General features: G+C 41.7%; 1 protein-coding gene across 5 annotated transcripts in view; it reads right to left on the bottom strand.

The window, feature by feature from the left end:
• utrn (utrophin) overlaps positions 1-23075 on the bottom strand; it is a 193466-nt gene that overhangs the window by 129409 nt on the left and 40982 nt on the right. For all 5 annotated transcript variants that reach the window (XM_086189292.1, XM_086189291.1, XM_086189290.1 and 2 more), the window contains 34 exons: positions 22385-22535; positions 21742-21861; positions 21325-21426; positions 21043-21150; positions 20762-20941; positions 20132-20295; positions 19914-20037; positions 19749-19836; positions 18935-19179; positions 17720-17885; positions 16452-16579; positions 14285-14422; positions 14098-14211; positions 13847-14002; positions 12833-13003; positions 12557-12748; positions 11891-12025; positions 10384-10533; positions 9602-9763; positions 9321-9452; positions 8972-9145; positions 8689-8844; positions 8426-8596; positions 7292-7471; positions 6806-6934; positions 5567-5737; positions 5424-5480; positions 5044-5199; positions 4251-4388; positions 4042-4131; positions 3749-3919; positions 3023-3195; positions 887-1037; positions 161-336 (listed from right to left, as the gene is read on the bottom strand). In XM_086189292.1, the coding sequence (XP_086045418.1) occupies positions 161-336; positions 887-1037; positions 3023-3195; positions 3749-3919; positions 4042-4131; positions 4251-4388; positions 5044-5199; positions 5424-5480; positions 5567-5737; positions 6806-6934; positions 7292-7471; positions 8426-8596; positions 8689-8844; positions 8972-9145; positions 9321-9452; positions 9602-9763; positions 10384-10533; positions 11891-12025; positions 12557-12748; positions 12833-13003; positions 13847-14002; positions 14098-14211; positions 14285-14422; positions 16452-16579; positions 17720-17885; positions 18935-19179; positions 19749-19836; positions 19914-20037; positions 20132-20295; positions 20762-20941; positions 21043-21150; positions 21325-21426; positions 21742-21861; positions 22385-22535 (5019 nt within the window). The remainder of the gene's footprint in view (positions 1-160; positions 337-886; positions 1038-3022; positions 3196-3748; positions 3920-4041; positions 4132-4250; positions 4389-5043; positions 5200-5423; positions 5481-5566; positions 5738-6805; positions 6935-7291; positions 7472-8425; positions 8597-8688; positions 8845-8971; positions 9146-9320; positions 9453-9601; positions 9764-10383; positions 10534-11890; positions 12026-12556; positions 12749-12832; positions 13004-13846; positions 14003-14097; positions 14212-14284; positions 14423-16451; positions 16580-17719; positions 17886-18934; positions 19180-19748; positions 19837-19913; positions 20038-20131; positions 20296-20761; positions 20942-21042; positions 21151-21324; positions 21427-21741; positions 21862-22384; positions 22536-23075) is intronic.

Genomic DNA, 23075 nt, shown 5'->3' with positions numbered 1-23075 from the left:
AAGAGCTATATCATACTGTAAAATCAAGACTTAACATAATCCAGACACAACAAATTTAAATACACTATGGTTGGACACACCCCAAAAGCTGAGTACTATAACCTATAATCTTTATGATTTATACAACTTCATTTAGCTGGTGTTTCCATGGTTACGCCACCTGCGCTGTCTGTCCAGGACTTGACGGTTGACAGCCCTCCAGCGGTGACTCAGTGCACCTAGCTTTTCTTTAAGTAAAGGTCCATCAGGGGGTGACAACTGGCTGATTATCTGCTCCCCAGCACGAGCCAGTCCCGCAAGGACCGGCTGGTGGTTGGCCAGGCCTTCCTCCACCTCCTAAAATAACAGAGAAAGCAGAGAAAAGTGAGATAATTGATCTATCACAAGGACTAAGTGGAATCACTCAGAGTTAAATCCCAGGCTCAAGTCCATCTTAGCAGGTAAATCTCTGACTGGCACATAGGAGATGATGTGTGGTAAATCAAGATTGGAGCTGCCGACTTCCAAGGAGAGAGATTAAATTTGGGAAGACAGACCAATAATGTCAGGAAAGTGATTGTGAATTCGGCTAAAGGTTGAGTCGGCTCATTGATCCCTTCCTCTTGAGCCCTTGTTTCATTCTCAACAGCTGAGAAAATGTGTCAAAACCTAGAAAGCTGGAGTGAAGCTCAGACTGGCAGATCACAACAACAAAGGTGTTAATGCTGTTGGAACTGTCACCGACACTGAGACCTCAGCGACTTTAAGTTGCCATGGAAACCACATAGCTACCGATATCTCAAAAGGTGTACCTCAGGAGGTTAATAATTTTTCTTTGAGCTAAGAAACATCCGGGATGTCACTTTTGAAATCATCACTGCTGAGCTCTGTCCCCCTCTCCACTGACCTCTTGGTGTTGCCGGGCAGAGTCCAGGTCCAGCTGTCCTTCTGGGCCAACGCTCTGAGACAGCAGGGTCTCTGAGTGAGCCAGCCACTGGCTCAGGTCGGTCATGTCACAGTGAAACTGTCTCCACTCCTCTACAGCACGATCAAATATCCTGCAGCAGATACACACACCATGCCTTAATTCAGAGCTTTCACAGCTGAGTGTTCCCCAGAGTAAAGCTGGAAAAAGAGCAAACAAGGTCATCTGTTGAAAATAAGATAATTTAAGAGACGACCTACAGATGAAAACTTATACAACAAGAAACATACTGGATGTCATACATGCAATTTGCTTATGGGAATCTGAGGGGTACGAGAAATCTTGATGTTCCTCAAGCAGCAAATGTAGATCAACGTAAAACACATCCTGAAGTCTTACTACAATGGGAGTATTCACAATTTTTCTTGGCCAAATGTACACAAAAAAGTACTGAACAAATATCCAAACTCATCGCGGTAGTAGATTAAGAAAAATGAGCCTCATATAAGAAAATATGAGGCTCGAAAAAAACAAAAAACTAAGCGATTCTATGGGTCACCCAACCTGTTTCTGAGAACTCATCTGCTCTCTCTGACCTGGAAAAATATGCATTACTTAACCCGCAGCCCGTAATTCAAGCTGCATATCACTGCAACAGAAGAGAAATGATGTCCACTGGAGGCCTGGCAGAGTCATCTGAGCAGGACCTGAACATCTGGGCCTTTATCAGAAAGACAGCACGCTCAGCAGTGTCTGGACACACACCCCGGCCCCGTGTCAGTTTCACTAATGCGAAATGAAGTGCAAGTGCAGCTTGGTGTAATAAAAAGCCCATAATGCTCAGTTAAATTTCAATCAAAAAGAACATTTCATACAAATATTGTAATTCAAATAATAATAAAAAAAAATCCACATCACAAAAAGTCTATAACATAAAAAGAAATATTTAAATTCTGTTCTCACTTATAGTAGGTGAAAGAGACCCATTGACCAAAAAGTAATACGTTTTACTTTTGAACTTTCTTTACTTCACTGGTTTTGAGACCGAATAGGAAATCCCACCGTGTTTGATAAGGAATATCGATATCCGTTAAACTTTGTATTCTTTTTTAAAAAGCAATAACACTCAGGAATCACTGCATGGACTGGAAAGTTAATAGTGAGTAAAAAAAAAATACGCCAACAGGCTGATTACTGATTTTTTTTTTTGGGGGGGGGAGATTTTTATCACACTGATGGTCTGCATGAGGGCTATTTCCTCTTAAAGTTTCGCTCAGAGCAGAACCAATCTGATCCATGAGACAAGGTGAGGAAATGAGTTTTGGTTGAGCAATTTTACAAACCACTCCAGTCTTTTGGTTTTTTTTAATGAAGCCCAGAGGTTATTGTGATTACAGAGAGAGAGAGAGAGAGAGTATGTATGTGTGTGTGTGTGTGTGTGTGTGTGTGTGTGTGTGTGTGCGTGCGTGCGTGCGTGTGTAAAATTTACAAAATTAACTTGTAGAGTTTATTCTAGCATGTGCACATACTGTGCTCAGACTGTTTATGCCCAAGGAAGAGAGTTGATGATCGTCAAGGTCACCGTCTCTGTCTCTTCATGCACATGCATGCATGTGTGTGAGTGACTGAGCGAATATGTGAGAAGGCATGAGGTTGTTGTTTATGCCCAAGGAATAGTGTGACAGTCATCAAGGTCAGTGTGTATGTGTCTGACACATAGATGCAAACACGAATGGTGAGTAAATGTTCCTGTGAAATGATCTAATGTAACCTGTAAATACTTAAAGGAACATGCCCATAATTGGGAAACATGCTTATTTGCCATCCTCATAAGAGCCGGACAAGAGGATCGCTACTCTTTTATCCTCTGTGTGCACTGCTAGTTAGCGAAGTGGGCAAGATGGAGGAATGCTAACCTATCCATTGTCTAACATTCCCCACGCTAAGCTAACTAGCATACAGCCTGAATGCTCGTAGGAGAGAAGGGTGTTTTTCTTCTTGTCTGGCTCTGGAAGGATGAAAATCTAACACATTTCCCCACTCACTCACTCAGTTTTGATTCAACACTTTGCTTCTACTTTCATGGCAACGTGCAGTGTGATCTATTGGTGTACTGACCCCTTGCGGTGGTTGTACATGCGGTTAATGCGATCCCACTCTGCGTTGAGCTGTGTGAGGGCGTCACCGATCTGAGAAACCTCAGCAGGCGAAGCATCCTGGATGGCATCAGGATGGCGTTCGTGGATCCCTGCAACCTGCTCACCAAGACGTTCCAGATTGTCCTTGATATTCTGAAGAACAGGAGGGGAGGCGATGGTAAATTATTGACTCAAGGTTCACAAAGTTGTTTAAGTGTGGCATTATTCTGCTCATCACATCTAAACAAAGGTTAGACTGTCTCTAAGATTGACCATGAATGCTTCAATATCTAGAATCTTAAAGACATTAATAAAGGACTTGAAGTATCAAAATAACACCTTCATGCAAACCTTCCATCAAATCCAAAAAATTTAAAAAGTATTGGAATCCCCCCCCCCCCGTAAAACAGCTTCCTGAGCAAATTCCTGAAAAATACTAAATATGTCACAACAAAAATCTTAAACATTGATGACCCTGAGTGCAGTATTTACTTAAACATTTCACGTTTGTTGGAGAACAAACTGAAAGTCTCCAGCTTATGTGAACCAAATACTTTATTTCATTTTTTTTCACAAAAATCTCACTGACTTCCAGACAAGGGAACCGGGAGTTCAACAATGCTAACTGATTTCCTGGTTTTAGGACTAATTCCAGCACTCCTCTGTCAACTATTAATTGATCCCCTGTCGCTGAGCGTCTACCCACCCTGAGCGTGTCCTCCTGGCTGGAGAAGTCTTCATAACGGCCTCCACTGAGCTCAGGGGAGTTGAGGAGCAGCTCACTGTCGGCCATGGCCAGGAGCACTTTGTTAATGTCCAGCAGGTAGTCAGAGGGACTCAGTGATGGAGCACGGCTACTCTCCTCTGCAGACATTTCCTACAGCACAGAGGAGTGTAAGAAAATGATCAAAAACAGTCATCCAAGCATGGAGTGATGGAGACAGCTGAGGAAAAGAAAATCCTTCTGATCTATGAGTTCCAAATGTGTGGACCCCTCACCTCGGATGAGAACTCTCTTATCTGCTCTGTCAAAGAAGTAGCTGAGTCCACAGAAACGTCGACCTGCCTGAGTCGGAGCACCCTCAACTCCTAAAAGTGCAAACGCATGATGACCAAACTGCACAAGGACAACACAATACTACGGATACTTTTTTCCCTTGAAGCTCTGGTGAAGTTAGACACAACATTGTTTGTTTTGTACATCTCACCCTGTGAGCAGAGTACTGGCTCTGCAGCCGCAGCAGCAGAAGCCTCAGTTCCTCTCTCTGGACCTCGTCGGAGGTTTGCTGCATCAGATCTTCTCCTCGTCTCAGAAGGTCCTCTACTCTTGCTTTCTCTTCGTCCATCTGGTTCAGACACACATAGGGCAAAAGGTCAAATGAAGAGTAAAAAAGCTGAGAAAGAACTGTTAAAAATGACAAGAGTGGACTTGAACAATGACACACCAGAAACTGACATTGGCTGCGGTTGACAGCTCTCAGGAAAACTGTTTAAAGCCCAGGAATAGTTTCCTGACCTTGCTTTGGATTGGCCAGCTTTGTTCAGTGTTTAGTGTCATAAACCTTGATAACACAGAATGAATTCCAAACTTGTGAAGCCTTGAATTGTCAAATCAAAGCTCCTCTGGACGGGAGGTGGCTTTATATAGCCTGTAGCGCTGCATGTTTTTCATAGACTATCACATAAAATGTCAGGAGTGGAAGGACAAAATAGACAACCTGGGGCAATTTTTGTGTGTGTGTGTGTGTGTGTGTGTGCGTGCGTGTTGTGAGAGCGATTCAAATTCATTTAGGACATTGTACGAGATAGAAAACTTTCAACCTAAGAATGAAAAGAATCCCCCCCCCCCCTTCCAACTTAGAGCAGCAGGGATGAAATATTTTGTAGGCCAACCAGGAAGTGAGCATCATGCTAATGTTATTTTTGCATTGGGTTTGGAACATTCCTATCCACATCCGCTAATATTAACGTTATCAATCCTACAGGAATTTCAGATATCACCTTCTCATCATCCTGGATGTTTGCTGCATCCTGCTGCTCCTGCAGAGATCTGAGGGTGGCTTGGAGTTCTGCCTGAAGGTCCTGCACCTCGCTGGGGACTTCAGCAGGATGAGCCTGGGACTGAATCTCTGTATGGGTCTCCAGGGTTTGAGAAACCTGATGATGAACAGTCACGTGCATAAAAATAAACTCAGCCAGAGCACACAATATGAAACAACAAGATTTTTCTTCCACTGCATAATCAAATAGTCTTCAACTGATGTTAAATCCTTTACAATTCTATATAGTAAGCATAGAGTATCCTTGTTATGCTGAAGTCATTTAGGTTTTCATGTTACTGGGTTAGGGTTAGCAGCTTTAGTTATAAGCACTTCTTATACCTGCTGAGGTTCCTGCTGGTTCATCTCAACACCCCCTGACTCCAAACTACTCATCATCTGTATTTCAACACACACAAATCCCAAATAGATTATAAATTCTGCACTTCAAGTTTGTTTGTACTCTCATTTTTTAAGTTTTGTACCTTGGTGGTTTTGATGTGCTGTGAGACTTTGTCAAAGTTGCAGTTGAGCTCAGCCAGTTTGGGCTCCACCACATCCCGGCAGGCAGGCCCCCTGCTGGTCATCAGGATGATAGCCTGGTCCTTCACGTTGTCCACACGTAGACTGATGTCCTCCAGCTCCTCCAACATGTGCTGGGAACAGACCACAGACTACCTGGTCATCTGATTATCTCCAACATCTGTTTTTGCTAGCTGTTGTCCTTAGCGTGGCAGTGTAGCCTTGGATCAGATCAGAAAGGTTGAACACAGCTTGCACAGTTTGGTTAGTGGAGGGAAAAGCTCAATAAATCTGCAAGATAACATAGTTGATACCCATGAAAAAAGTTTTTCAAACACATTTGTGTTTATTGCTGTCATTGATTCACGGTGACATCAATTGTGATTTTTCACTACTTTTATGAAATTAAACTTGGGTCCTGCACCCAGAGCTCCCCACTCAGTAAAATCCACCAGGAAGTGCAAACACACACTTGTGCAAACAACAGATTGTACAAATTTCTTTCTGTCTTTCTTTCTTTTTGGTATGCCAACCTCAAAAGCGGTTGAATCGAGCACCTCAACTTCTCCAAAATCAGAAGTCTGTCCACCACGTTTTAAGCCAAACTAGCATGGCAAATCTGTCGTTTCACATCGAGTATGCTCTAGAGAAAATATCTGAAAGATAGCGGTGTCTCAAAATACCCTTGGAAAGTAATGAGCCCTGTGCATTGTGGTCGTAGGTTTTTTTTCTACTTTAGGAAAATAAAACAACTTTTCATTGGTGCCCTGGAACCATTTAAATTTTTTTTTTTACATCTTTCAACCGTCTAAAAAGTGCAAAGACCATGTCTCCGTCTTGAATGACTCCAAAATGTATAAACATGAATTCCTATTTTGACCAAACCAAACCAGTTTCTGAGGCAACAATCAGACGAGGTGCAGTGGAAAGCTTTTTTGTTTTTTTTCCAGAACTAATCCTTTCATGAGCAAACACACTGAAATATTTCAATGTTCGTAGAAAGCTTTTCCTTGTCAGAAGCAAGAATTTGTAAAAAGAAAATTAAATACATTTTTGGCTTGTCATGGAAACACTTCTACAGTTTTACACCTTTGAAAAATGATACAAATCAATATAAATTGGATTTAGTAAATAACTTTTGTGAGCTGGCTGTACTCCATCCAAACCTTTATTCTTATTGATACTTCCTCTCCCTCACTCACCTTAACCACCTTCTCCCTCTCCGCCGGGGCCAGTCGTTCAGTCTCGTCCAGGTGGATCTGGGTCTGGTAGAGCCACGTGCTGATGTGAGCCAGGTTCTCGTCAAATATTTCAACCTCGTTCTGGTGACTCTGTACAAAACAAAGAAAAAAGCATAATGCTTTCATTAGGATGTAATTTTTTTTTTAAAAAAAGAACAAACAAATTCTTTCTCATTTTATGTTGCTCTTGTGTTTTCCTCTAGGTTTTTTTTTCTTCCTCACCAACCTACTACATATAACATGGTACAATACAGAAACTTATTACATGGATTGTAAAATGTTACTTCTGAGTATAAAATGAATATTAATTAAACTTTTTGCTGCTAATCTCTCTTTCTCTCACATTCTGTAAAGGACAGAATGTATCTATTTCAGTTTAGTGAGAACTGAAGGAACCCAGCTGCTCTTTAGTTATTAGGTCTTTGAACATCAAACATTTACACCCACCAGCACAGCGCTAAGCCAGTCCTCAGTCAAGGTGCGAACACGGCCCCAGGCTTCATTGAGGCCAAAGAGTGTGTCCTCCAGCTGAGCCTCGCTGCCCTCCACCAGAGTCTGCAGACCAGCGCTGGTTTCCATCAGGCTGGACAGGTCCCCCTTGCGACGGTCTGACTCCTTCAGCAGGCCCTGGTGGGACAACACACACAGTCACAATCAGCTAGCATCCTTTAGCATGCACACACACTGAAAAAAACACAGGTAATACAGTTTAAATATAGTGTGCTTATGAATCCCAAAGCATGCCTAAGTATGTCATCAGCTGCATGTAGTAATTGCATTTTTTTGGTAAGAAAACAAACCCTGAAATGTACAACAACTGAATGATATAAGAAGTATTTTACAGTGTCATTCACTGTACTGCTGCTAATAACTTCAAAAATCTGTTACATGTGTGGCATCATGAATAACCTTTCATCCTCATTGGAAAACTTGGCATGATATGAATAAAACTGGCTGGAGAGGAATGAATATGGATTAATTTACCACTGTCAACAGTCCCTCTGTCTCCTTCACTTGATACAGGCTTCATAAACATTATTTCAAATTTAAATTCAAAGACTTTTCTGTCCCTTTGAGGAAAATTTTCATGACCATAAGTTGTCTTCAAAAAAAATAAACACCTAGAAATCCATGTCAAAATGTGTCCAAAGAAGTGTATAACTGAAAAAAATGTATGGTAAGTTCACAGTTTGACAGTACAAAGTAAACATGAATGGAAGTAAACCCAAATTAACAAAAAGAGATTTTTCTCAACTGAATCAAAGATAGGAAAATTTCTATGACTTTTCCCAACTATTCTTGCATTTTGTTCTTCATCCAAAACTTTTTCAGGCCTGGAAACTGCTAAATATGTCATCACCTTTCCTGTTTTTTTGTTTTTTTTAATGACCATCCAAACCCTGCCTACAGTGCCAAAATTGCTGATCTCCAGCATTAGAAAGATGCAGTTTCAGGAACATTTGCACCATCTACTGTTCAACAGTGTAAACACAAATCTTATGTTCCCTCTATGTTTCTTTTTCTTAATGTTGATAAGAAATAAAACTGTAGGAAAGACCTTTCACGTGATCAGCTACTCACATTGGCCCATGCAATCTCGGCGTCGATGTCCGCCGGCATGTCTCCGCAGCTGTTCTTCTGCTGGAGCTGAGCCTCGCTGGTGCTCAGCCACTCCTGCAGGTTGGAAGTCTCCTTCTGAAACTTCTGAGACAGAGACAAAGCTTTCTCCAGGTCTTGTTTGCCCTCCGTTACCTGGGAGGGGAGGAAAGAGAGTGTGGTTATTGACTGGTCACAGAGATGTTATTACTGCTAAACCAGCATGTGGAAATGTTTAGCTGAGTTACCTGGGCCCCCAGGTCGTTGTAAAGCAGTTTGAGAGCAGTGAGCTGTTCGTCCATGGCCTTGGGGTTCTCTGTCTGCTGTTTCTGCACAATCTGTCGACCTGTTTTTATCACCGTCTCCACCTCAAGCTTCACCTCACTCAGCAACTTGTACAGTTTCTGTAAAGCAAAAAGAAGGAAAAGCAGCTTATGATACCTGCAGACATAAGCAGGTAGATGTCTGGGTTTTTGAAACTGATACAGACACCGTACAATCTTTTTTAAACCTTAAAATAAATCAGCTCACCATGCAGCCACTGAGGTGGGACTGGATTTTTTCTGGTTCAACATCTCTGACATCTAGAATGTGCAGCTCAGCTTTAGCACCATCGAGAACCTTCTTGCAGTCCAACATGCGCTGCTCAAAGTTGGCAGGCTTCTGGAAGAGTTGGTACTTTGTAGAAATCTCCCTCAGTTTCCTCTGCAATGAACGAAGAACACAAGAACACAACAATGACAAAACATAGACAAAAAAAAAGCTCAACAACATGACAGGTTGTAGGGAGTACTGTTTAATCTGTGCCAGATGATTATGTAATGCTGACAGCAGGGGGAGTGAGCAGGTGCTAATTGTCTCCAGAAGGGGGCAGTGTTACCTGAAGCTGGTCCAGCATGGTCCAACCTTTGGCTGCTTTACCATCAGTGGATGGTGGAGGTACGTTGGCTATGTTCCTTCTTCTCATCTCCTCCACTGTCACCTCGTGGGCTGCTATCTCTGCACCGATGGTCTGAGGGAAATGTAGGAATGAGTCCAGAACTCTTTACTGATCAGCCGGCACGACGTTGGGTTTATATGATTCATTTACTGTTGCTCAGGCCCTTAGGTGATGTTATAAGTAGTGAAGTCCTTCAGATTGGGAGTGTTCATGGAGGGTACCTGCGCCTCCTGTGGCAGCTGGAAGGCGTCGATACGGTCAGTAAGGTAGGAGGTGAGTGTGTGGTCCAGCTGGCTCAGAGACTCCTGCAGGGTTTGAAGAGCCTGATCATTCTCCTTCAGTGTCTGCAGCTGCTGCTCCAGGCCAATCTGCCTGTTCACGGCCTGCGGGGGGGGGGGAATTTAGACAAGTTTTAATCCTCCACAGACATGTTTTAGTCATGTGATCAGGCTATCTAACGTATGTTTATGTCTGCAGTAGCTAACATCCACAATGTGACAGAAACATGACGGAGCACATAAGATGTTTATACATCGCAATGAATATATCAATTATAACGTGTGCGAAATGACTAACTTACTATACAATGTTACAGTGGTGATGAACTACTGTGAATAATAATAATATTAAAATATAAACCATAGTTTTCCAAGTACTTTAAAATAAACAAAACAATAAAATTGTCAGTATTGACTTACAAATATAATAAAATACAATTAAGCACAAAGACGATTGGTTCTCTTAAAAGCAAGACCATAAAAATAATTTAACAAGTGAATAAAAGTCTAAGCAGGCTGTTTAAAAATCTTTATCATATACACAATAATTTTGAGTATTTTTATCAGCTCATAGCTTGTCTGTAAGTCTATGAATGGAGTGAGGAGGAGCCAAACATATTAATTCAGAAATAAAAAAATATTGATTTTTTTTTGGGGGGGGTTCTGCATCAACCCAAGAACATACACAGCTCACGTTTGCTTTCACACAAAGACAAGGTTCTGACCTGGTGGTTGAGTTGATCGTAGCGAGAGTTGAAGGCCTCTAGTTTTTCGCTAATGAGTTCGTCCAGTATGCCCCCGTCTATCAGTGTCTGACCCAACTCCCTGATTTGCGTTCGGTTGTCTCCGGGGTGGCGAAGCACGTTCTCCAAAGACTGGTGGTGCATGAAGAATCATGGATGGAGGACAAAGATAAATACAAGAGTGACAAATAAAGCTCAAGTTTTTTTTTTTTTTTTTTTAAGTGTCCACAATGAAACAAAAGCTCCATAAAGAAATGTTACCTGCTTGTCCACAGAATTTAAAGAATGAGGGGAAAAAAAAAAAACCTGGAGAATAAGAATTCCAGTGAAGGAGTAAAACCTTTAAAGATCCAGAAAACTGAGCAGAGAGATGGAGTTCTGATGCAGTTTCTCTGGGTGTGTCAAATAAATGACTGTACAATGACATGAGAGACAAGTGAGAGACGGTTGCAGAGTGATGTAAGGTCATCAAATATGTGTTTCCTTCCCAGAGGTGATGGCCACACAGAGAGAGAGAGAGAGAGAGAGAGAGAGAGAGAGAGAGAGAGAGAGAGAGAGAGAGAGAGAGATGATGGGTGAGTGAGAGGGGTGAGGAATGGAGCAAGTGGAAGAAACGGAGAGAGTGGAGAGAGTGGGAGATACTGTCTTGGAGGGTCTTCAGTGTCTTTCATCTCTATGCAACTTTACAGAGGCAGCTGGTGACTAAAGTGACTTTGACATGTCTGCTGCAGGCACCTGACAGATATAGCAGCGAGGAGAGTATTGGAAGACAAAGACAACACGCTTGCTAACGGTTATAAAATCACTTATTCGGTTTCATGATTTTAAAATGTTCTTTTCAAGTACAGATGTGCAAACCAATATTCTTTATCGGTTCTGATCCAATTCCGTTACACATACCAGAGCCGTTTTTCTTGGACATTATCACCATTATTGTTGTCATTATATTAGCATAAACCAGAAGCAGAAAATACGCACAGAAGCATCAAATGTAAATGTATTCCAAAGCCATTTCTTCGAACTGTATGGATCTGTGATGTGTCTCAGGTTATATCACAGTGTGTTCCACCAGCGTGAGCTAAGGAATGGAATCTGGATCGGTACCATTACTCTAACATCTCACCTGTGAATAAAATCAGTATCAGTGCTCCATTATGATATTCCTGACCCGCTATCATATCTCTATTTGCCTCTATGTCGTCTAAATTTATGTTAAATTTGTTTACCCCATTTCCAGGGCGTGTATTGCATGATTTTACATATGGATGGTTGCTCAAATCAAATTTACACATCAAACATAATTTCCAGAGAAAGAAATTGTCATGAATGATGAGTATGTGCATTTTATCACCACTTTAAAGGAGGCATCTATCCAGTGCTGCTATTTTCTTTATACCTATGTGATATCCTGCACATAAATTCTAAAAAAATTTTTTATTGTTCAGTTCATTAGAAAGGAGTGTATAACTGTGTGTTTGTTTGTTTGTACCTCCAGAGCTTCGGTGACAGCCTCTGTGCTCTCTGGAAGGTTGTCAGTAGCCTGGATCTTCTCCTCCAGGGTGTTGAGCCAACACTGCTCCATGTCCAGGTACTGAAGAAGCTCCATCCAGCAAGACCACACCTCCTGTACGCCACAAAACACACACACACACACACACACACACACACACACACACACACACACACACACACACACACACACACACACACACACACACACACACAAAAGCAAAAACATTCTGTGATGCTTTTAACCATTATGCTCCACAATGCTGCAAAAGTTTTGTAGAGGAGATGAAAATATTGTTGGTATATAATCAAAAACCCATCTTTATAGTCTGGCTTTTAGCATTATAACTTTTATAAATTATTATCATCTATTTTACTCCACTTTATCAATATTTATTATGTTAAGATTGTATTATTTTCCTGTCGTCATTTTATTTTTATAAGGATTTCTGATGTTTTTTGTCTTCATTCATCTATCAGAACCAGAATCTCTTTTAGTTTTGTTGCTTGTTGCTTTTTGTTCCTAAATTTTGTCAGTCCTTTGAAAAGCAGTCTAACACTTTGATTGGCAGAGAGACTTCACATCTACCCATCCACACACACACACACACACACACACACACACACACACAATGTCCTACATTACCTCGAGGGTGTGGCACTTGCTCTTGAAGCGGTCACAGAGCTTGTGGTAGTTGGCGAGTACTCCCTCTAACTCTGAGGTCAGCTCCTGCCCACTGCCTCCACCAGGGGGGGATGTTCTGGACACCAGCATGTTGATGCTGTCCTTCAGGATCTTTACCTTCACCTCCTTCTGTAACACATCCTCTTTAGCCCTCTGACACACAAAGAGAGGTGAGACGGGAATGTTAGCCACAGAGAAACAGAGAGATTTGTTCTAGTTCACCAGACAACCCCTAACCTTCATCTCCTCCAGTGATGCCTCCAGCTCCTCAGGACTCTTGTATTCAAAATCCCTCATCAGAAACTCCTCATCGACCTGGGCCATCCACTCCTGCATCTCTGCCAAGTCTTTCCTCAGATTCACCTGTTTCTCCTGACTCTCCGCCACACGCTCCTGGTGGCGCAGCAACTGCAAACAGAGACATGCTGTCAAATAAACCGTAGAACTCTATTAGGTAAGTCTGCGATTGAGTAACTGGTAGAGTTGCCACTTGATTACATTTGCAATTCTTAAACTGCAAATTCAAGGACTGTCAAATAATTTTGGGGTGAAGAGGAGGAGAGAGACTGTCACCCCATCACCTCATTCAAGTCCCAGTGAGTCAGTGCACTTTTCAAAACTTAACTTGTGCAAAATTTTCAAGTGCTCAAAAAATAATTGTCATGCGTTTATGAAAATATTCCCCCCCCTGCATCAATTCTTTGTGAGTCCGAAGTGTGAAAGAGCCAACCACGTATATTAAGTTTGAGGCTAATGGCAACATTCTTGACCAACTGTTAACAACAGCAAAAATGTCAGTTCGCTAACCATCCACGCCCTCTCTATTCAATAATTAAACACTTCGATTTGAACTAAAATGTAAAAACCCACAATGATCTTGAGGCTTTTTAAGAAGACATTTTTGCTATTGTTAGCCTTCATGTCTAGCTAAATATACGTAGCTGGCTCTTTCTGCATACTGGAGTCACAAAGAAATAATGCAGGAGGGAAAAAATGTCTTTGTTAAAAGGCAAAACACACTTTTTGTGTAAAGCACTTTAAGTGAGGCATCAGCAACTTCACTGTTATCAATAAGTGTGTTATATAGTTGTTGTTGTTGGAGATATCTGTGCTTTGTCATAATCTTGGTTGTTGACTGATCATTTTTGCTAGCATTCGCACGATACTTTTTCTATTGAGTAAAGTTATTTGTACAAACACAACACAACAGTCAGTTGTAAACCAAAGTACAAAGTACTCATTGTTCTTCACCTGCTTAGTAAGTTTGTCCCATTTATTTCGGCACTCATCCAACTTATCCTGCCCCCACTTGGCCAGTCCTGGGACTGCAGTCGCCTGCACAGCACTCACATTCTCTCCCATCTGCTTCAGTGAACCCTCCGCAGACTCCATCTCATTCACATACTCCTTCACAGCAGGAGGACAAAGACACAGGTGAGTAAGCCGTTTCATGACATTACATACATTTCAAGCTTTTAACTAATTTTGTTTTCATGTCTAACCTTGCACTGGTTTAGCTCTTCCTGTAGTCTCTCTGCATCGCCCAACCCCGTCCCATCCCGAGACAACAGTTCCTGAACAGCCTCTAACCAACGTTCCACTTCCACAGTACGCACCTGAAAGAAACATTCAACCATTAAGACCTTTCACATTATTAACAATGCCATAAAACTCATTGAGACTCTTTACCTGATTGTCTTTCATACTACCCAGGATGCACTGCAGTGTACCCAGCTCCTCACGGGCCTTGGTGGAGAGTTGACTCCATCTTTGTTGCTCTGCAGGATCGGAGGCTTGTTGTGTTTGCTCGATCTCCAGACACAAACCCTGAGAATGACAAAAGTCCTGACTTCAACATTTCTAAAAAATGTGTGTGTGTGTGTGTGTGTGTGTGGGGGGGGGGGATTCTTGGAGTAGAACTGAGAAAATCACTTATAGATGTTTACTCTCTCATTAAAGGTGGGAACCGATTTATTCATTAGCCTCAGGTCAAATTAGCTGAAAAGGCATTTGAAAAACATACCACAAGTAAATTGAGATCTATTCTCGAAGCATTTGGGGTCGGTGCATGATTTTGATCTCATCTGAAAGGCGACAGCCAAACATTTTTGCCTGGGAGTCAGAATCAGTGTCAGTGTTTTTCTAACAGACGCTTGCATGAATACCGCTAGGAGATATTAGCTGGAACACACAATGAGGCCACAGCATCAAGACGGAACTGATTAAGGTTTTAATTTCATCAAGGCAAAAATTAATGTTACGTACAATATGTACAAAAGTATGTCAACTGTTTATGAAAAATATAATTTGGAGACCTTCCAAACATTCTTTGTAACATTACAAGGATAAAAATGTTTCTTTTTTATATAAATATGCCTGTTCATACTGTTTTAATTTTTGTTTAGGCATATGATTTACTTTACTGAATTCCACACATGCTTCACATTTCGCCGCAGCTCCAGCGAATTGTGATGCTAATTGAGTCTGAGGTCATGTATGGGTGAATAAATATGGTTGGGATGAAAGATTTGATTGGATCTTCTGGCTAATTTGGAACTCTGTCATTGAACGAACATGATCGATAAGTACTCGGTGAGCACTTAGCTTAGCTGATGAGTAGCCTAATTAGCTTACTGTTCGTTTAACTGCTAATTATCTAATAAATGTAGTTACTGTACTTGCTGTCGTGGCTGTACCTTTAAATGGTTTGTTCCATCAAATTGTAGCTTCCTAATAATGTGTGCAATGACTAGCCAACTAGCCGGTAGGCTAAAAGAGGGTTTTGAAGTTTGATTGGAACTTTTCCAGTAAATCTTAAGTTTTCTTCTAATTCTTCTAAGGTCAAGTCAACTGATAAGAGGCTCCACTATCATGAAAGTGTTTTTAGGATAATAATAAAAATCTTCTCCAGTGTCGTAAACCACACTATACTTTCTATCTGAGGCTCCCTGCTGTGTGCTGTCAAGTTGACTGAATGATTGAGCTCCTCCTCTCCGAGCTGCGAGGAGCTCCGTGTTGCATGCATGGGCATGCTGCCCAGAATGTGCCAAGCCCCCCCGGCACCATACCCTATCTGCCATGACAACAAGAGCTCAGACTGAGCTGCATTCCACCAAAGGATGGAGGAGGAGGAGGAGGAGGAGGAGGAGGAGGAGGAGAAGAGAAACGCACACAGTAACACATGCTAAACACACGCAGCGTATCTCAAAAACAGTGTAGAAAAACAGACGTGCCACACTCTATTTTTCCTTCTAGAGAGAGATCTGATAGAGTGAGAGAAAAGTAAGGGAGTGACTAAGGGGTCTGCTGGGTGCTGGAAAGAAAAGTGATGTCAGATTTCCATTCAAACTGATACACCATACAAGCACATAGATAAAAGCACAGAATGCCTGTGGAAGACATACTTCCCACCTGTGCTGACAGCTACAGCATCCAGATAAAATATGATGTATGAAATTTACAACAAATCAATATAGATTTTAGCACATTAGCCAATACAGATTTAGAATATCTTCTCCTGTTATCCAGAGAGCCCTGCAGGCATGAAAAAAAATAAAAAGACGAAAGTTTTTTTCATTTGTTCATTCTTTTCCAGACTTATAATATAAAACTTTGTGATTTAGAGGTGTGAAGGCACAACTCTTTTCCTTGAAAGGAAATAAATGCAAATTATTAATTCATGCATAATTTTGGCAATAAAGAAACATAAAAGATTGCAAAACAAAAACTCAACCGTAACTCAGGAAGTTGTCAGATACTAAAAGAGTCTGTGTGCATAGAGATACATGTTCATGAATAAAATTGGTGCTTTGAGTGTAATGAAATTATTGTAACGTGATGATGCACCCCCCCTCACCTGCGCCGCCTCCACCGCCGCCTCAGTGGTGGCGACATCTAATATTCCGTCTCTGAGGGTAGCCAGCCTGGCCTCCAGACTCTCCACTGAGCTGGACGTCTTCTGGTTGGCCTTGGAACCGGCCAACTCTGGAATTAGATGAGGACAAAAGTCATTAATTTTGCGCAGCATAACACGTGTCTGCCATGTTATTGGGAGTGAAAAAAACAAACACACTATTCCCTCTATGAATTCAACTTTCACTATTTGTGCACCTCATTATACAAGCAGTGGCTATATTTTGGACCAAAATCAGCTCACAAAATATTTGTCACAAATGATAGGCCCGCCTCTAAAAGTAAGACTTTCAAAGCACGCAAAACATCTGCGTAAGGTTTTCCACCACAAGGGGGCAGTGAACTGGTTTCACAGCCCCAACCCCCTTCCCTGTTTGTGTGTGTGAGCATGCAGGTTTTCCATGCAGTAAGAGAATGACTGACCGCATGTTTCTCCAAGTAGGCTAAATGGTACCGTCTTAACCAACTCCTTTGAATTATTCATGATATATTTTTTTTATTTGGAACACACTTCAAGGACACGCTTGAGCTGCCATTTATCACTAATGACATGAAATGGATAACAATGCTTAAGATGTCCCCATTTGAGACTACTTTAACCTGCCCCCCCCCCCCCCGGCTCCTTTGTCAAGTGTTCAATGAGTGATTTAATACATTCAAAATCAAACTGGATACACAAAGAGCGGGGGGTAGAGGGGACCTGGCGAGAAGCAAACTGCCCTTAAGCAGAAATAAAATAGTTTTCCTTGGCTCTCATACAGTTCCTCGCCGTCATAAAAGCCCAAGAGGCAAAGACACACACATACCCCCCCCCCCCACACACACACACACACACACACACACACTCACACACACACACAAACACACACACACATACGTAGGGTCAGGAGTGGAAAGCATTTAGGGTTCACTTTAGAGAAGTTTTGGTCAGAAACACATGCAGGGAAAAACAGGGCTGGCGAATGCGGGATGTTAAACTTGATGGTTCGCATACGTGTTTGCGTGTGTGAGCTTCCAGAGGCCGTATAAGGCCATTAGCACTTCATATAAATGCTGCTGTCAAATGTACACACTCCTGGTGGGCCAGGGTTCTTAGCGATCACTCCCTCCGTCTCCATACAAATACAACAGCCAAAGAGCGCAAGAGTGGGAGAAGCTGGTCTTGGGGAAAACTCCAGATGTGAATGGATGAATGACTTTTCATTATTATACCTCTGATCTCCTGTTGTCGGTTCTGTAGCTTCTGCAATGTGGAGGCGTGATGTGCTGAGACCACCACCATGGTGTCCTTCAAAGAGGGCATGGCTCCGAGTGACCCCACATCTGCACAAAGCTGCTCCAGCTGAGGACTCAACGAAGTGACCTGGACCTGTCGGGACTAGAGAACACAGGCAGAGAAAGTTCCTTAACATGTAATGCAATTAGGGTTTATTAGGAAAAAACTAAGTTCTGTTTCCTCCTCAATAGAGGTAGAGCCAAATATCAATACTGCAATGTGTACTAAAAACTGGAATTAGTTACTATTGTTGAACGTCTGGCTCCCTTAACTCAGTCAATGCATTTCTCAATGGCTTATAATTAAATGCTTTAAATAAAGTCTGTGGTTGACGCAACCTTAAAAGATTTTACCGTTTTGTTCAACTTAGTGAAATACATCAGTAAATAACACACTTTGGATTTTTTTAAGTCTTGTGCTTTGAAAATTTGGGAAATCCCTTTCACCCACAGTTAACTTCCGAGTTGGCAAACAAAAATACATCATCATAAATGGCAATACTTCCTCTTGCAATATAGACTTGAGTCACTCGCACCAAATATATTCCTATTCAAACAACTGTTGGTTTAAACAGAATTTCCCTTCGGCATTTTGACTTTACTATTTTGAAAAGTTGTTTATTTTGTGTGTTAAAGAGGCACTTAGCTTCGTACTTTGTTGTACACTAAAATCATCCAAATACGGGAACTGGCAAAAAAAGTCAGTGAATAAACACAAAACTGCTTTTTAAAGAGGATTTTTTTTTCCCTTCAGTTTTAAAAATAACTGGATTTATTGAGATGAACTGTTGGAATGAATCCTTTTCTCGTATTGTTAGCGTGTAAATATCGTGATCTTGTCATTCTGCAATTCCTACCCCTACTCCTCAGTATGGATTTAAACTTTCATATAACTGTCATGTGTATAAAAACTGAACTACACACGATGCCACAAACAGCTGCTGACTGGTGTGGATTTTGCAGGATTGAGTCATGCTCTGCAGCAACAGGCGTTCCCTCTGTGCAACAGTAAAATGCTAAGACTATTTTTCAGAGGAGTTGGGGAAAGTTACACTCGCTTTAAAAGCAGCTCACCCACCTGTAACTTTCTGGTCAGTGGAGTTTATGAATGAAGGATTCATGGCAGAGACAGGAAGTAGAGGGCATTCTTACCTGACATTCTTCGATCAGCCTTCCGAGTTCGGCATCATCACACTTTTCCACAGCTGAGGTCAAGTCTAACCACCGGTCCTGTTCCTCCAAGACCCGATCCAGATCTGCTAGCTCCGTTGAAGAAGCTGTGAACCGACTCTGGGTTTGAACTCGCTCACGCGCTGCCTGCAGCTCCCTTGTGCACACATCCAAGTCGGTTTGGAGCAGGTCTATGTTCGTCCTCACCGAGTCCACGTTCACTCCCTCTACACGGGTGCACATTAAAAAGTAACACAAATACAAAAATGTTGACTTTTGGAGTTTTTGTAATATTCCGAATGTGCCACTGTGTGTGCTCTGAGAGGAGAAAGAGAATCCAGAGAGGCTAAAACGCCAAGCAGATGAGAAAGCAGCAGATATGAGGGAATTTTGGAATATTTAATGGAAACTTTCCTAAGCTACTCTTAATTTAGTCACGCTGCTTCACTTCCCTTCACTGCTTCAGAACAGTGTAAACACATAAAATCCTGAGTGCCTCTTCATTTCAGTACGCTTTTATATGAAGTCAGCAGGATGACAGCTTTTTACTACTCTACACACACACTTTCAAATAATTGGCACCTGAAATTTAATAGATTAAATTGAAACCCAAGCTTGTAAATACCCGAGAAAATGCCAAGCAGCGGTGCAAAAGTAATAAAATACACAGGACGTACACAATTTTACCGAGGAATGGAATACTGTAGTAGTCATTTGCAATATGTATGTGATGTTCAAGATTTGAAAAACAAATGTAGTCGTGATGTTCAAACCCAGTGCAGATTATGACTCATACCTCTCTCCAGCTGGTCCATCAAGCTTCGTCCTTCCTGGATCACTTCACCGACAGTAGCTTCCTTTGCTGTGAGATCTGACTCCAAAGCCTGTTGTGATCAATACATTCTTAATTTTACTTCATATGCTAACTTAAATCTGAGATGATGAAAGGTGCATCATCTACCTTTAACTTCTCCTGCAGGTCTGGGGTCTCGGGAGAAGTCTCAGGGTGTGTGGAGGCCAGAGTCTGAGCTGACGTCTTCCATGTTTTAATCCAGATTAGAAGGTCAGAGATCTTGTTTTCATACCTGCAAAGTGCAGATTGGTGTATGTTTATGTTTTATGAAACTTCTCAAGCAGGGCAGGTAGGAGTCCCCTCTCTTAGCGTGATTCAGTTCTCACCCTCGTCTGACTCCTTCATCCGTCTCCACCAGTCGTTTTTTAGGAGGGGCAGGGGGGGGCAACTCCTGGTCAGCCGCTGAACCAGCTGCTGCCACGGCAACCGTATCAACGATAACCTGTTCCTCCAACTGAGTCATCCCAGCGTCGGTTACAGCCTCCATTACCTGTTCACAGTAAGGTGAATGGAGAGAATCTTCAAATCCTTCACTTTTATATCGAAACTTTCAGTTCATTTATGCTTCACTTAAATTCTTCTTTGTTTCTTTTTTTCATTCAGCTGTTTTGTTTTCATCTTTCATTTTATTTCAGCCTCAGCTTTTAGGATTTTCTTTCAGCATTTCAGCCATTTTCAGCATTGTTCGATGATTTCCTTCAGTTGACAACATTCAAGAGGGAAATATTTTTTCCTATTTATTTTTCGTACTTGGCTAAAACTGCAGACTACTGAGTCCAATGTTTTCCTCCCTGAGTCAATTCAAATCACTCTTTACCTGTCATATCCATCATCACAGTAAATATAACAAGCAGTAAAATGTTCCATCCCTGGTGTCTGAGATGAGACCATAGACGATATAAAATATAAACATTAACCTTTACTAAACCAACATCATCTTCAGATGTCAGACCCACCTGGAAGGAGCAGTCCTCCAGCTTCTGCACCAGGCCGTCCCATCGATGAGCTAGTTCCTCCGCGTCTGAATCGATTTTAGCTCCCGCCTCAGGGCTCCGGAGTAACGACATCACATCCTGTCCTGCATCAGACAGCTGGTCTAGAGTCCTCCTCTTCTTCTCCATGTCTTCCTTTAGAATCTACAGGGTTAAACAACAGAATACTCAAAGATTACATCAGCCTGGAAATACTGGTTAAATGCTCTAATTGCAGCTACCAAGGAACCTGGCAAATTACTCACTGCTAATCGCCGCACATTACTGTTCATTTCACTGGGGTCCTTAAAATTGCTGGTTTGTACTTCACTCAAGGCCTCTTCTTTTTCTTCTAACCATTCCCTGAATAAACTCTGTTAATGAGATAGTAAAACATCATGAAATGCATGACTTTGCAAATAAGAATATGAACAACCAGAAGAAAAATTCAGTTTGCAAACACCATCCTGCATTTTCTCTCCATCGCCTCACTATGTATTCTGGTGTGGGTGTGTGTGTGTGAGAGAGAGAGTCTCTCAATGTTCTACCTGATCTGACAGAAGCTGCTGCCACACCATGAAGACTTCCTGCAGCTTGTGCCACCTCTCCTCTGTCCAGCGGCACACAGCTGCCCAGCGCTCACCCAAACACTGAGTGTAGGATAGAGAGAAACATTAAAACAATCATGGAGGCGTTCGGTCATGTGATGTAGACAGAAAATAGCTATTGTTAACTGGAATGAGTCAGGTAACTTTACAGGTGGAGAATTGACCACTGCGAATATAACAGGTTTGTAATTTAAGTTTATTTCTTGCACTAAAATTCACATAATTTCACCTTGGTTAATTAAAAATTAACTGCGAAAGATAATGAGATTAACTCAATTAAACATTTGTATCGTGATTTACAGCACAAACTGTGGATGAAACAAACCCAAAACGGCCTTTTGATGCCTGAAAACTCACTTGTAGTTGCTCCTCCAGGGCGGCAGTGGCACTCTCACCGCTGTTCTCATCCACCACAACCACCATGTGTGTTAGCGAGTTCACCTTCACCTGCTCCGCCTCCAGGTCATTCTGAAGCTCCTGAACAGAAGGTGGGGGGTGGGGTGATAACATCAACGGATAGTGGCTTACCACAGTATCACAGATATATCGGTATCAGGATATAGACTGAGATATATGTTAGTTATCTTTAACAGACCATTTAGAAAATTGTGCTTCGGGTAATTTACAGATGTAACCGCCTTGTTTGTTGTTGTTTTTTTTCCATCAGTATATCCTTCCAATATCAGTTCAGACAAAGTCTGTTGTCATACTATAAAATATCCTACCCCCATTACATATCTTTATCATAACAGTTCAGAACTACATTTGAGAGGGAAAACTACATTTGAAGGACAATATTGGTATAAAATGTATATAATATATAACATTCTTAGAATGTTTTACTGCCTAATATGGGTAACAGTATCACTCAAGCTCTGGTTATTACAATATGTGAAGTACTGATATAGATAAAGCCAAATTTTTGTTAATTTTGTTGATTCTGTACACAGTTTCCAAATTCCCTGTTTTTAATACCATCACTTTCATAGAAATCACATACTTTGTGCTGCTCGATCTGTTCCTTGTAGGCCTCCAGGTCTTTCACTCCAGATTCTGTCTCTATTTTCCTGATCCTCTCTTCGGTCTCTGTCAGCCAATCAGAGAGCTGCTGTAACTGCTGCTGCTGAAGATCCATCAGGACTTCATGAAGCCTGGACAAAGGGTGAGTAAGGGGTGAGGGATGGGGGGTGAGGGGTGACAGACTCCTACAAATGTTTGCTCTGAATCATTTAACTGCAACCACTGGAGAGAGTGACAATTGTGACGATTGTGTACATTGAGTCATGACACACAAATGTTCGAGGAGACATTGTAAGTACAACTCTTTGCGTGTGTGTGTGTGTGTGTGTGTGTGTGTGTGTGTGTGTGTGTGTGTGTGTGTGTGTGTTCCGGTAAAAGCCATCATAAACGTTGATGAGAAAGACTGATTGTGAGGCCTTGAATGGTTCAAGGCTTATAAGAATCACCTTCATACTGTGTGCCGTTTTGCACATTCTTCTCAGGAGAAACTCATAAACATCAACACCTACAATGATGACCCCCATCGTAAATAACTCTTGTTGTGACACATGATTTCAGGGCCAAACACTCCTTCTGAGTTTAATAATTTTCCTTCTTTGAAAGAAAAACTATCAGGGAATAAGTACACCATGATTTGAAAGAGGAATCTAATGTTTGCAAATACTTAACAG

This window comes from Aulostomus chinensis, chromosome 20 (genome assembly GCF_037954235.1).
Source record: "Aulostomus chinensis isolate RoL2024-O1b breed Wild chromosome 20, RoL_Achi_v1.0, whole genome shotgun sequence".
NCBI lineage: Eukaryota > Metazoa > Chordata > Actinopteri > Syngnathiformes > Aulostomidae > Aulostomus > Aulostomus chinensis.
The sequence above is the reverse complement of the archived record's forward strand: the minus strand, read 5'-3'. Positions and strand labels throughout refer to the sequence as shown.